The sequence below is a fragment of the Bidens hawaiensis genome, unplaced genomic scaffold (genome assembly GCF_021521415.1).
Source record: "Bidens hawaiensis isolate Kalapana, Puna unplaced genomic scaffold, B.hawaiensis_p1.1 tig00012182_1, whole genome shotgun sequence".
In the NCBI taxonomy this organism is placed as follows: domain Eukaryota; kingdom Viridiplantae; phylum Streptophyta; class Magnoliopsida; order Asterales; family Asteraceae; genus Bidens; species Bidens hawaiensis.
In genome coordinates, this window is record NW_027491980.1 from 192,594 (window position 1) to 205,182 (window position 12,589).

At 37.4% G+C, this 12,589-nt stretch overlaps 2 protein-coding genes across 2 annotated transcripts; one reads left to right on the plus strand and one right to left on the minus strand.

The window, feature by feature from the left end:
* The first annotated feature begins 322 nt into the window (after window positions 1-322).
* Window positions 323-2,422, plus strand: LOC143540207 (monothiol glutaredoxin-S15, mitochondrial-like). The gene is made up of 6 exons (XM_077033331.1): window positions 323-409; window positions 1,157-1,291; window positions 1,401-1,500; window positions 1,935-2,001; window positions 2,117-2,195; window positions 2,297-2,422. The coding sequence occupies exons 1-6, from the start codon at window positions 338-340 to the stop codon at window positions 2,342-2,344; spliced, it is 501 nt and encodes a 166-aa protein (XP_076889446.1). The 5' UTR covers window positions 323-337; the 3' UTR covers window positions 2,345-2,422.
* A 6,434-nt stretch (window positions 2,423-8,856) lies between these two features.
* LOC143540208 (cytochrome c oxidase subunit 5b-1, mitochondrial-like) lies at window positions 8,857-11,899 on the minus strand. The gene is made up of 6 exons (XM_077033332.1): window positions 11,768-11,899; window positions 11,582-11,661; window positions 10,928-10,978; window positions 9,525-9,591; window positions 9,343-9,422; window positions 8,857-9,181 (listed from the first exon to the last, which is right to left on the minus strand). Exons 1-6 carry the CDS (start codon window positions 11,889-11,891, stop codon window positions 9,116-9,118), a joined length of 468 nt encoding a protein of 155 aa, XP_076889447.1. The 5' UTR covers window positions 11,892-11,899; the 3' UTR covers window positions 8,857-9,115.
* Window positions 11,900-12,589: the final 690 nt, after the last annotated feature.

The following is a 12,589-nucleotide window of genomic DNA, read 5'->3' on the forward strand; positions in this document are numbered from 1 at the left end:
AAAAGAAAAAAAAAGTAACGCTCACAAACTCGCTCCACACCGCTCAAAAAATTTAGCGCGGTTCTATTTTGAGCCGATCGGCTCGGTTTGATTTGTAAACGAGTCAAACACCTGGCAAGCCCTCCCTCGGTCCAGTTTGGCTCAGGCTTGTGAACAGCTTCCATTTCCTTACCTCCCAGGGTTCAGGACGATATATTCACCAACAGAAACGACGAAAACGGTTATCAGATCACCGGTGAGAGATTTCTTCAATTCCACGGCTAAATCTTAATATTAATATTCCACCACACGCGACTAATCTATCTTCTATTCGGTGCAGAGTTTTCTCCGTATTACGATGGCTAGGGTTTTATCGAACATGCTGCTCAACAGATTTAGGTCAATGGAGTATGCTCGCACAACTGCATCGGTACGATATGATTTAACTTAACTTATTACGGTTTCGTATTTGCTTTGCTTCAAATTAGGGCTTTAAGTTCTTCTAATTTGAAGTTTTCGCCGTTTATTTATGCTCCTATGCAATGATTAAAGTGCAAGTATGGTAGGATATGCCAATTATAGCTGTTGATTACCGATTAGTCGATTACAGTGGAGTTTTCGGAGTAGCTAGGGTTTTGGAACTCAGATTGGTGATATATATATATAGATGATGATAACAGTTGCTAAATGGTAGGCCTGTAAACAAACCGAACGTCTTGTTCGTTTAATTAGACGGACGGACGGACGAACGAACATGAACACATGTTTTGTTCGTTTATTTATGATCGTTCGTTTTTGTTTTGATCGTTTAAATTTTAGTAAATACATAAGTAGTTATGTTTATATTGATATATACGTAAGTAGTTCATTCGGAGTTCATTTTAGGGGGTTAGCAATAAAATAAAATTCCTTTTTAGGCTAAGAAGTTTCAAACTTTCATTTGGAGTTTGTTTGTGTTTGATTACGTTTGTGAACTGTTGGTTTAGGTTTTAAACGAATGGACATGAGCGAACGGACATGCTCGTTTTCTTAATGAGCGAACGTGAACACAAAAAGTTGTTCTGTTATATATTCGTGTTCGATCTTTCTAAATGGATTACTTCTGTTTAGAAATGTTGATGCTTGCTAGCCCCAATATTTTATTTTCTTACGCGAGTTCTTTGTTTCAATCAAATAGGCCTCTGGATCATTCTTGCAGCATGGGATGAGATTTTCAACTAGTGTGCCTAATGATCCTGATACACATGATGATTTCAAGCCCACAAATAAGCTTGAGAATTCTGACATTACTCTAAAGGACATTGTTGAGCAGGTTGGTGGTTGTTCATGAGTATATCGTATCATGAACCTCTTTTTAATTGTATTTCATTTTTGATTTTTTTTTTTGTGAAATTGTTACATGTTTTAGTTGTAATGTGTAGGATGTCAAGGACAATCGTGTGATGATATACATGAAAGGGGATCCAGAGCAACCACGCTGTGGATTTAGCTCATTAGCAGTCAGAGTATTGAGTGAATATCGTAAGTTCTCAAGTCATAAAGTTACTTTCCTTATATTGTTTTTTGTCAAATTAAAAAAAAACTATAATCGGTGACTAGTTAACATTATAGTTCTTAATCTCTAGTTAATTATAGAGGTTAATGCAGCGCCTTTGTTTGGTTATATTACTGAACATTTTTTTACAAACGCATAAGTCATAACATAAATCTTGAAATGAATAACCGCTATAAACCATTTCGTCCACAAGTACCACAACACATCTACATATTTGACCGTATGTTTAGTAAGTGATCAAATAAATAGGTAACATTGTTACAATGACAAACTGTTCTGGAAGCACATATTTAATTGCCAAATTTGCTTCACTTTTGCATATTAGCTAATTCTACTTTATTTTTCATCAAGATGTTGCGTATTTTAATAATTCTGAGTATTGCTGCGTTTTTTGGCACAGGGGTCCCTATATATTCAAGAAACATATTGGAAGATCCCGAGCTTAAGAATGCTGTAAAGGCTTTCAGGTAACAAGCACCTGACATGCAAATTCAGTTCAACTTAAATCAGTTTTTCTATTTCTAGTCCACTTCTTTCAATTTTCATTGATAATTCTAATTTGTTTGTGCGATTTCTGTGCAGCATGTGGCCAACATTTCCTCAGATATTTATAAATGGAGAGTTCATTGGAGGATCAGACATCATTCTCAGTATGCATCAGGTGAGCATCTGCATCTTTGTTCTCTCATATTACGGTTTATATCACATTTTAATTTATAAAATGTGAAACACATACCGCTCAAACATTTTTGGTTTGTGCAGAACGGTGAACTGAAGGAGAAGTTAAAGGCAACAAAATCTTCAGATTAGACAGGTTTCTTGCTGCTCAATGATATTTGGTTTGTTATGTTTTAAGTTGTGATTTTAAAGCACGATTCTTATTACCATCGTGTAAGGCCCCGTCACCGGTAACCCTACTTTCGTGTTGGATTTACTCATAAACACAGTTCTAAATATCAGAGTTAATTAAAAACTTTACGCGGAATATAAAACTTTCATAAAACATTACATATCAATTCATAATCATGTCTTAAAACATTCCTCTTGTCCTTTAAAATCAAAACATAACTTATAAAACATATCAGATCTTCAGATGCCAGGCTTTAGTCTTCTGCCATGTGTCCTCCACTCAAGCCAGCTGTCTCATCCTACTCACCTGCGTGCATACTAAAAGTCAGCTACGCTGAGTGAGTTCTAGATAATCATACAATACCATACAATACCTTATTACATACATACGTACTTAACCTCATAACTTTCTTTCATACACACATAAGTACTCATACCTTCATTATTACTTACATACTTTCTTTCTTACTTACATACTTTCTTTACATTCATAATCATACGTTTTTAAGAGCCTTTCGCCCTATAACCTCACAGATATTATAAGGGTCTGGTCCCTAACCTCACAGATATTATAAGGGTCTGGTCCCTATCCTCACAGATATTGTAAGGGTCTGGTCCCTAACATCACAGATATTATAAGGGTCTGGTCCCTTGTTTTCGAATATTAGTAGGGTTCGATTCCCTCTTCGTTATCATACAACCATACATCATACCTCGAGTATTATTAGGGCTCGGTACCCTTTTCGTAACCATACAACCATACAACCGTCATTTCCTTCTTTTATTAACTTTATTACGTTCATACACATAAACATACATATCATACTTGCCATATTTATAACGATACAACCTGACAGTACGTGCAATATCCGAAGATCGTTCACGAACCATCAAGCAATCATTCATACATATCACATATATCACATATGGCTTTATAACGTTACAACCTGACAGTACGTGCAATATCCGAAGATCGTTCACGAACCGTCAAGCAATCATTCATACATATCACATATATCACATATAGCATACACTTATCACTTAGGATAAATGTATTAACAACACATCAAGTATGCACACAGCCCCGAAAACATAACAATGAATGGGGCTAGAAACTCACCTGGATCCTGTTACGCTCGCCGTTGATCGTAATTCCTTTCTTTAACTGGGCTCGGCTAACTGTATAATATTTACACATATCAATTAACTACTACTACTCGTTTTGTATTTCTATCTATATATGACCCACAACGAACGGGGGTCCGGGGGCAGCGCCCCTGGCAACGGGGTTCTAGGGGCGGCAGCCCCTAGCGGGGTCCAAGGGGCAGAGCCCCTGGCTGGGGTTAAGCTGCCAGGTCAGCTTGGAAAAATTTTATTTTCGATAACTGCCTTAACACATTTTCCATTAGGTTTTTAATTTATTTTCTGAGCGAACTTCACTTTAGGCGAAGTTAAACCTTAGGCGAACTTGGCTTCAGGCGAAGTTAAACCTTAGGCGAACTTGGCTTCAGGCGAAGTTAAACCTCAGGCGAACTTGGCTTTTAGGCGAAGTTAAACCTCAGGCGAACTTGGCTTTTAGGCGAAGTTAAACCTCAGGCGAACTTGGCTTTTAGGCGAAGTTAAACCTCAGGCGAACTTGGCTTTTAGGCGAAGTTAAACCTCAGGCGAACTTGGCTTTTAGGCGAAGTTAAACCTTAGGCGAAGTTACCATTTCAGCGAAGTTGCCATCAGGCGAACTTGGCTTCAGGCGAACTTATCATCAGGCGAACTTGGCTTGCAGGCGAAGTTCATCAGGCGAACTTAGCTTGCAGGCGAAGTTCATCGCTTGAAGGCGAAGTTGCCCAGATGAAGGCGAAGTTGTCGCGCTGCAGATCTGTTTGCCCATAACTCCTTCGTTTCTTAGCCAAATAACTCGATTTTGGTACCCACGGAATCGTATGATCGGCGCCTACAAACCCCAACCATCAAATCGGCCTAAAATCGACGTTTTAGGGGTCCGATTTGGGCAGTTGTGTTTCGGGTCCGATTAACCCGTCAAATCCTAACCATTTTCAGTAATATTAGCTTTGCGGGATTAGTTCTTACCTTTCCAACTCAGATCTACCAGCAAAATCTCGGGTCTCGACTTCGGATCTCGGTCGGTTATGTGTGTGTTTTTGAGTGTGTAAAAGAGAAAGATGGAAATAAAATGATATCTTGGGCTTGGGATGGGTATTTATATCTCTCAAGCCCACGGACCCAAGGCCCATTCTCATTTAACCCATCTTACGTAATCTAAGCCCATGACCCGTTCCTTACTCGACATTAAATAACTAAAACGTGAAATCACTAAACATAACTTTCTTTTATTTAACATTATAAAAATTTTAGGATGTTACACATCGAGTGTTAAAATAAATGTTACTATTGCTAGTTTAATTTATGCGACGTTGAGATATACTTTTGTTGATTCTTGTTGGCAGTCTTCATGTTTCTTTGTTAAAAGCTACGGTTGTACTTTTATATGTTAGGAGTAGCAATCATGTCGAGTTGGCGGGTTAAATGATAAAGTCTCTTTAGCACAACTTATATATTCATGGCATAAACATTATCTAACTAGAAATACATCGCGTAACCAACTAGTTATGTGAGTTTGTGGGGTGTGAACATGGTGGTATAAATGGGTTGTTGCATATATCTCATAAAAAATATGTATTCTAGTTCTAATTTTTATGGGTTAATGGTTGACCTGTCTAGTTAAACCGGCTAAACATTGTTAACATGAAAATGATCTCTTTAGTTATATGGATTATACAAGTAAAGCTGAACAAGACATGTTAGACATAAAGCTTGAAACCTGCTTAATTCAACGACAGGCACACCCTATATATAACTTTTTTAGACCGACTGACTTACACCCTCTAAACCTACTTTTAAATCTACGCCTTGTTCATTATGAGACTAGAACCTAGAATCACATGGAAAAGAAGTCCTTTTAGGCACCTTGATACTACTAGGTTACAAGCCTTTGGTTAGGGGCATTACCTATTATCCATATATAACTTTTTTAGACCAGTTAACTTATAGATGATCAAATCGGGTTGGTCAAAGGAACCGGAACCGGTTCAGAACCGGTTCCATTAGTCAACATCACTGTTTAAACCGGTTCCATGGTCGAACCGGTTAGGGAACCGAACCGGTTCCCCAACCCTCGGACCCGGAACCGGTGGAACCGGTTCTGACCGGTTCCTAAACCGGTTCTTACACTGTAACCGGTTCCAACCGGTTACAGTGTAAAATATTATTTTTTTTTTCGTTTTTCGTTTCCGCTGCTTGTGTAGGTGATGATTTGTGTTCTTCTGATTTCTGAAGAGGCTCATGCTACTTTTGTTGTTCACCCACAGAGCAATAATGGTAAACAACATATTGAACTTAATGCTATGAGTGTCAGCGTGTTTGAATTGATTAGTCTGTATCGTGTATCGTGTAATGGTGAACTTAAATCTGTATCGTGTTACATTTGTTGAGTTTGCTATGTATTATAGTCTTTTGGCTTACGCAAGTCAAATGCTGAATTATAATCAAGAGCGGTGTTATACGATTCGTATTTGTATAACATGTTAAATAAAAAAAACAATTAACATAAAATTCATTTTATTTACTTTAAGAAGTTCAAAAAAAAGGTTACATGTTTTAAAATATTCAAAAACAAACTAACAAAACATTAAACTTATAAATATAAAGTTGTGACATATTATTTCTAGAAAAGCCTTCTTGTTCGTCGTAATTATTGAGTGGCGACTTATTCATCAGAATTACTTGTAGAAACGCCTTCTTGTTCGTCGTGCACTCGAACATCAAGTGGTGTTTCGTCTTCCAGAGTGGTTACGTGTTGAACACGATCGATTGAGTCCAAGTGATCCTTCAAGCAAATGCACATCTCCACCGACTCCGAATTCAGTCTTGTTCTTCTCACCGATATTACCCTGCCACTAAGAGAAAAAGCAGATTCCGAAGCTACCGTAGAAGCTTGGGCGGTTAGTAAATCACGGGCCATGGTGGCAAGAATCGGAAACTCGGTTTCCTTTACCTTCCACCAAGCCAAAACATCAAAAGTGCCATATTCCTCTTCGGATAACCGGTAGAGAAATCATATGCACTATACCTTCCTAGTTCGCTTGAAGGGGTGTTACCCCTTTGTTTTTTAGCCGTTACGTTGCGAACGGTGTTCATAAGGCTAATCATGGGGTCTCGTACTCTAGTAGCACTTGAACTTGATGAAGACCCCCCCGGCATAGGCATGTGTATGTTTGACCCATATTTATTTATATAAAAGTCATACATAAATTTAAAATTCAAGTTAAAATCATTTTGTGCCTCTGTTGAAAAGTTTGGGTCAACTTCATGCATATCTAAGGCTGAAAAAATTTCGTCTATCACACATTCAACCCCCGTAACATTTAACATTGGGTTTAAAGCGGCGGCGCAAGTAAAAATCGGTGGCAATTCAAGAAAGTATTTTTTTAATTTAAACTTCATTGGTAATATGATGTTTGAAAACATTGGACTTTTATTTTCAAATTCTTTAAGATTGTTAACGATTAAAAATAACTCCGAAAGAACCAAGGGACTTGTCGGATAATACGTTCCCGATAGTTTCGTAGTTGATGTTTTAAAAACTTCAAGAAAAGTCGATAAGTCATTGATAATTTCCCATTTCTCATTTGAAAAGGGGATTGCCAAATCATTCTCGGCAAGACTAGAATGAAACATTTGTAAAGTTTCTCTTTGTTTCAAAGTACTTTGAAACATTATGCAAGTGGAATTCCATCGATGAGGTACATCCCAATTAGCTCCCAAAGCTTTTCTTCCCGTATCTTTACAAAATTTTCTATAATCCATTTGTCTTTTTTTACTTTTCTTAAAAACTTCATGTAGCATTACTCTAAAATCGTTTATAACCGATGTAACCTCATCCGAAGCAAGTCCGTCTTGCACGATTAAATTAATGATATGTGCAACACACCTTGAGTGAAAAAATACACCATTGCAAATCGGCGTATATTTTAATTTTAATTTATCAACCGCCGATGTATTATTCGACGCGTTATCAAATGCAATTGAAAATATTTTATTTTCTAGTTTATAAGTTTTTATAACATGATCTAAAATTTCAAACAAATTATCTCCCGTATGTGGATACTCAAAGAGTTCGAAAGCAATGGTGCGTTTCATCATTTCCCACGATGACGGGTCTACCCAATGAGCGGTGACACAAAGATAAGATTCGGGTAGACCATGTGGAGCCGACCAAACATCAGTAGTTAAGTTTATTCCCGTATTTATATTTTCAAAATATGCAATTAGTACCTCTTTGGCCTTCTTCCACAATTTTAAACAATAACGTTTAAGAGTATGACGACTTACGTGAGTGTATTGTGGTTGAAGCGTATCTCGAATCATGGCGGTTAAGCGAGGGTTGTCGAAGTGGCTAAACGGCAAAGCTTCTTGAATCACAAACTTCGCCATACGATCTTGAACTCGATCAATTTGGTATGTAAATATTCCGCCTTCACTATCCATTTGCGTTTGTTGCGACTCGACGTTCTGTTTCAACGCCCTGCAATACGGTCTTTCGATGTGTTTCTTCAAATTTGAATTCGAAAGTGGGTTTAAATAAATCCCACAAAACTTGCACCGAGCCTTCAATGAATGGTCACTCAATTCAACCAAATCCCAATTGCACCAAATCTCTTGATTACGATTATGAGGTACAATACGAACGAAACTTGGTCCGGCGGTGGAACCTTGACCAACCGATGATTGTGAGGCAGCCATAACAACAAATATGAATATAGAAGAAGAGAAAACAAGAGATTAGAGAACTCAGAACGTTGTAATAGCGTTTTTTTGTATTTTTTTGCATTCGGGTTTGCGTTTTGAGTGTTGTGATGAACCCATTACACCAAATACCTATTTATACTAGTAGTGGGGTGTTTGGGGAGCCAAAAAACGGCCATTTTTGACCCCAACGGTCAAAAAACGGCCATAAAACCGTTTCCCAACGGCTAGAACCGGTTCCGAACCGGTTCCAGAACCGGTTCCGGTTCCTACCCGGTCCACCTCCAAACATGTCAAAACGGTCCCGGATCGTCGGGTTGAAACGGAACCGAACCGGTTCCTACAAAAAACGGGTAGGAACCGGTTCGGTTCCACCGAACCGGTTCCAGGAACCGGTTTTGTTGTCCACCGCTAAGTTAACTCACCCTCTAATCCGACTTTTAAATCTAAACACGTATCATATTTTTATTTGTCAAAAATATCAATCATATCATATGATTATTTGTCCAAATTAACAATCATATAAATAATGTAGATTGATTGTCCTTGGCCTTTTCAAGTTTTCGTTCATAAAAGCCAGTGCCATATGACCTTGCAATGGAAACAGGTTTCAGACGCAACAATTATACGAGTCCAAAAAGAAGCCAAAACTATAAACATCAAAACTGAAAGCACTTAGATTCTGTGCCATTAATTATTCCGAATGCATTCAAGCAATAGTGTGTGCAATTCAAATACACAAACCGCATGCCCCAAATCCCAGGATTCACAAACAAAAAATATCGTCTGCATGCTCATTCACCTAAAAACCAAACAGTAAACAAAACAAAACGCATAACCCTTTGAAGAAGCTGCAGAACGTTGAGATCTCCCAGATTCTTATTCCGCCATATTAAAATTCAGAAAATGCAATCAGTGATGATGATGTTCGTCTTCATCAAGCCCGTCTGGAAGTCCTCCCGGGCCCACTACTTCCAACTGTAAACCACCAAACCGTTTAAGTTTTAAGCCAAATGAACATAAAACTTATATTTGAAGATTAAATAATAATATTTATTTAAAGAATAATAAAAATTTAATCAAAATGACATAATTTAATTAAAGAAATGACTGCCTTTATAAAGTTTAGCTGCACTCACCACAAAATATTGCGAGCATACTGGGCATTCATGCGGTTCACCTTTCTTTAGCCAAAACCAAACAACATCATGCTCATCCTCTATGACAAAAAAAGAACATAATATTTATAACTATTAGATATACACAGTGCATTCTTCAAAATTACCAAAAAAAAGGAGAGAGAGAGATAGAATTGACTCACCGCCTTCACCTCCAGGGCAACCAACAATTCTTTGGTCATAGTAAGATTTGACCACAGCAGGCGCTTCCTACAGACAACAGAGAAACAGACACTGTCACATCTTCAGCAACAGTTCAGATATCAAATCACAGGCAACAAACTAAGCACAAGGTATATACAACCTTACAAAGCTCAACTAATATTTGTGATGCTTTCTCCAAGTAAAATTAAATAAAGCAAAAATCAAAAAGTTAAGTTCATAATGAAAATTCTAAGCAGTTAATGCGGAAAAATATCGGATATCGGTCAAGGACCGATATATGAGATATCGGTCATCGCAGTGAGATATTGGTGGGATATCGGTAATTTTAATATCATGTAAAATTCATATATATAGCAATTTAACACTAATAATTCAGTATAGTCTCCTACCATTAACAGATTAACCTTTTGCAACTTGCAAAACACTAGCAATCATAGCAAGTAACAACTGATTAAGACTTTAAAAAAAAGCATTAAACACTAAAAGTTGATAATTAAGACTTAAAACACTGATATCGGGAATATCGGTGATATATCGGTCAATATCGCTGATATTATCGGGCACCGATATTCTAACCAATATTTTGACTGATATTTCACCAAGGGACTGATAACCGATATATCATATCACTGATATATCGGCGATATCCACTGCATATATAGAAATAATGCACAGTTTGTTGTGATGTAGGAAAGTAAAACTGAAGAGTTTAAAGATGATGTGTGCCCTCCAAAGTTCATCGACTTGTACAGTACGTGAAGATTCTTAATGAATGTACCATAATAGATTAGTAGATATAACATACAGGTCTAAATACACATACCGCATGGAAACAGGATTATGATTCTTACTTAAATATCAAAGTAGATAAAGGATACCATTATGTGTGCCAGTAATACAATAAAGTGAAAAGTATTGCACTAAAGTGAAGATATCTCATATAACTCTTCATGATATAAAAAAGTAGTATATCCCAAACAAACAGCTAATTCATACGATTATTTACATGTATCTGCTGCAAAGTAACATTACTTATAGAAGACCTGGCATTAAAATATGTATTTACTGATTTACATAATCCTTATAACTGACATAGTACATTAACACTTTCGCCTGTTGGTTCTCCGTTTGCTTGCAAAAATAATGAGACTCAAAACATTGCAAACTAATACAATCGTCAATCATCCAAGTGCATAAATCAATTAGACCTAACTATATCACTGATAGCTACCTAGCGGTAATGCCCCTATATTAACATGGTTCTGATGTCTCATTCAGAAACATATACACAAATAAATTTCTGCAGTGACTTTGAAGTTAACAACATCTAAACCTGATAATATTATCATTTCAACTATAAAATTATCTTTATACTACTTACCTTGGTACCAAAAGGACCTTCGGGAAAATTGATATCCAGAATATCCCGTCCCTGATTCCACACAACAACAAATCAACATCAATCTCCACAAATTATAAATAAACAAGCATGGTTGTAAAAATCCCGCCTAGGCCCCGAATGTTGACAATTCGTGTCTTAACAGGTTAGAAACGGCGCGCGTAACACAAGCATCAAACATGAATACGACTTGTTTCACTACTTTATATGTCATGACTACAAGACAGTTTTAAGTTTCATGTACCTATAAAAGAAAATAATGGAGTCATCTATCTAGCCTACTAACTTTAATTATTTAAGAAAATTAAAAAAAATCACATACCGCACTTTTTTTATTAACAGGTCTTATCATGTCTTAAACTTATAGTGTTTTAAACAGGTACCCAATTGCCAACCCTAGTCCCAATTAATCCCGACTCGCTAAGTCACCACCCCGCCACCCGACTAGCGATTACAACACCGACTACAAATACCACCGCACAACAAACCAACATCAAACTCCACATATTAATAATAAATAAAAAAGGTTATAAGAATCCCGCCTTGGCACCGATCAATCCCAATTGATCCCAACTAATCACTAGTCCCTACCCCACCGCCAGACTAGCGATTTCTACAACAAAACAAACTACTGACCTGAAGCTCAGCTTCAAGCTCCTCACGCTCATGCCCAGTCGCAATCGGCATCACATCTTCCACCTTCTTCGGCACATTATCTACACAATTAACACCGACCCATTAACCAATTCCACAAAATACGACAAACCCACCTCCCAAATCACGTATTAATTTCAGATCTGATATGAATTTGAAAAAAATTACCAGAATAATCACGAATAATAAAAGTCGTCGCCGTTGGACGGAGAGTCAGCGGCGACGGTGTGGGTGTGGTGATACGGGTGGCGGATCGGAGAGATAGTAGTTTGGATGATGCTCGTTTCCACATGGTTATGGTTATTAGGTGGTAGTCACCGGAACCCTAGGTTTACGACGGCTGAGTTGAATCGGCGATTATAATATGTTTTTGTGTGTGTGAAAATGATGTGGAAAATAATAAGTTTGTGGGGTGATCCGCTGTGAGTGGGTGTATGGAATGGAAATGGAAGGTTTGTTGGAGTTGTATGTTGTGCATGTGTTGTTGTACATTGCTCCACCCCGAGCCTCACTCGGGTTTTCGTTCCAACGACTGTCAAGTGACTCAGGTGGCATCCGACGGTATGGTTTTTTGGGAGAACCCTCAAGCCAAACTTTGAAGCTAGCTTAGGTTGGTTAAGACAACATAGTCTGGCCAACGCCTGAAGGCACGACAATCAACAGTGTGATGATATAAAACTTGTTTTGTTCAATGATCAAACTAGTGAACACCATCTATTCACCTAGTCTTACATCATCACCTGATGCTGCTGAAACTGAATGATGAGGCAGGAATTAAACTTGAGTTACATAAAACACCAAGTCATTTCCTTACCACTCCGTCACAAGCTGTTTTTTCTAAGAAAATAAAAACGAGCGTGTAAAATAAACTCATTTTCTAATTTAAATTTGAATCCTTCAATTTAATAAATGTATGTTTTCAAGTCTTATGTTATAAGTTTTAACTTATATTTACAAGGAACATCAATTTTATGCAGTCAAATTTGATTT

Excerpts from the sequence above, each read along its gene's own strand:
- LOC143540208 (XM_077033332.1), bottom strand. The coding sequence starts at position 11,891 with ATGTGGAAACGAGCATCATCCAAACTACTATCTCTCCGATCCGCCACC. Across the intron at positions 10,979-11,581 it reads AGCTTGAAGCTGAGCTTCAG|GGACGGGATATTCTGGATAT; the intron begins GTCAGTAGTTTG and ends GTGTGGAATCAG. Across the intron at positions 9,592-10,927 it reads AAGGTCCTTTTGGTACCAAG|GAAGCGCCTGCTGTGGTCAA; the intron begins GTAAGTAGTATA and ends TGTTGTCTGTAG.
- LOC143540207 (XM_077033331.1), top strand. The coding sequence starts at position 338 with ATGGCTAGGGTTTTATCGAACATGCTGCTCAACAGATTTAGGTCAATG. Across the intron at positions 410-1,156 it reads ATGCTCGCACAACTGCATCG|GCCTCTGGATCATTCTTGCA; the intron begins GTACGATATGAT and ends TCAATCAAATAG. Across the intron at positions 1,292-1,400 it reads TAAAGGACATTGTTGAGCAG|GATGTCAAGGACAATCGTGT; the intron begins GTTGGTGGTTGT and ends TGTAATGTGTAG.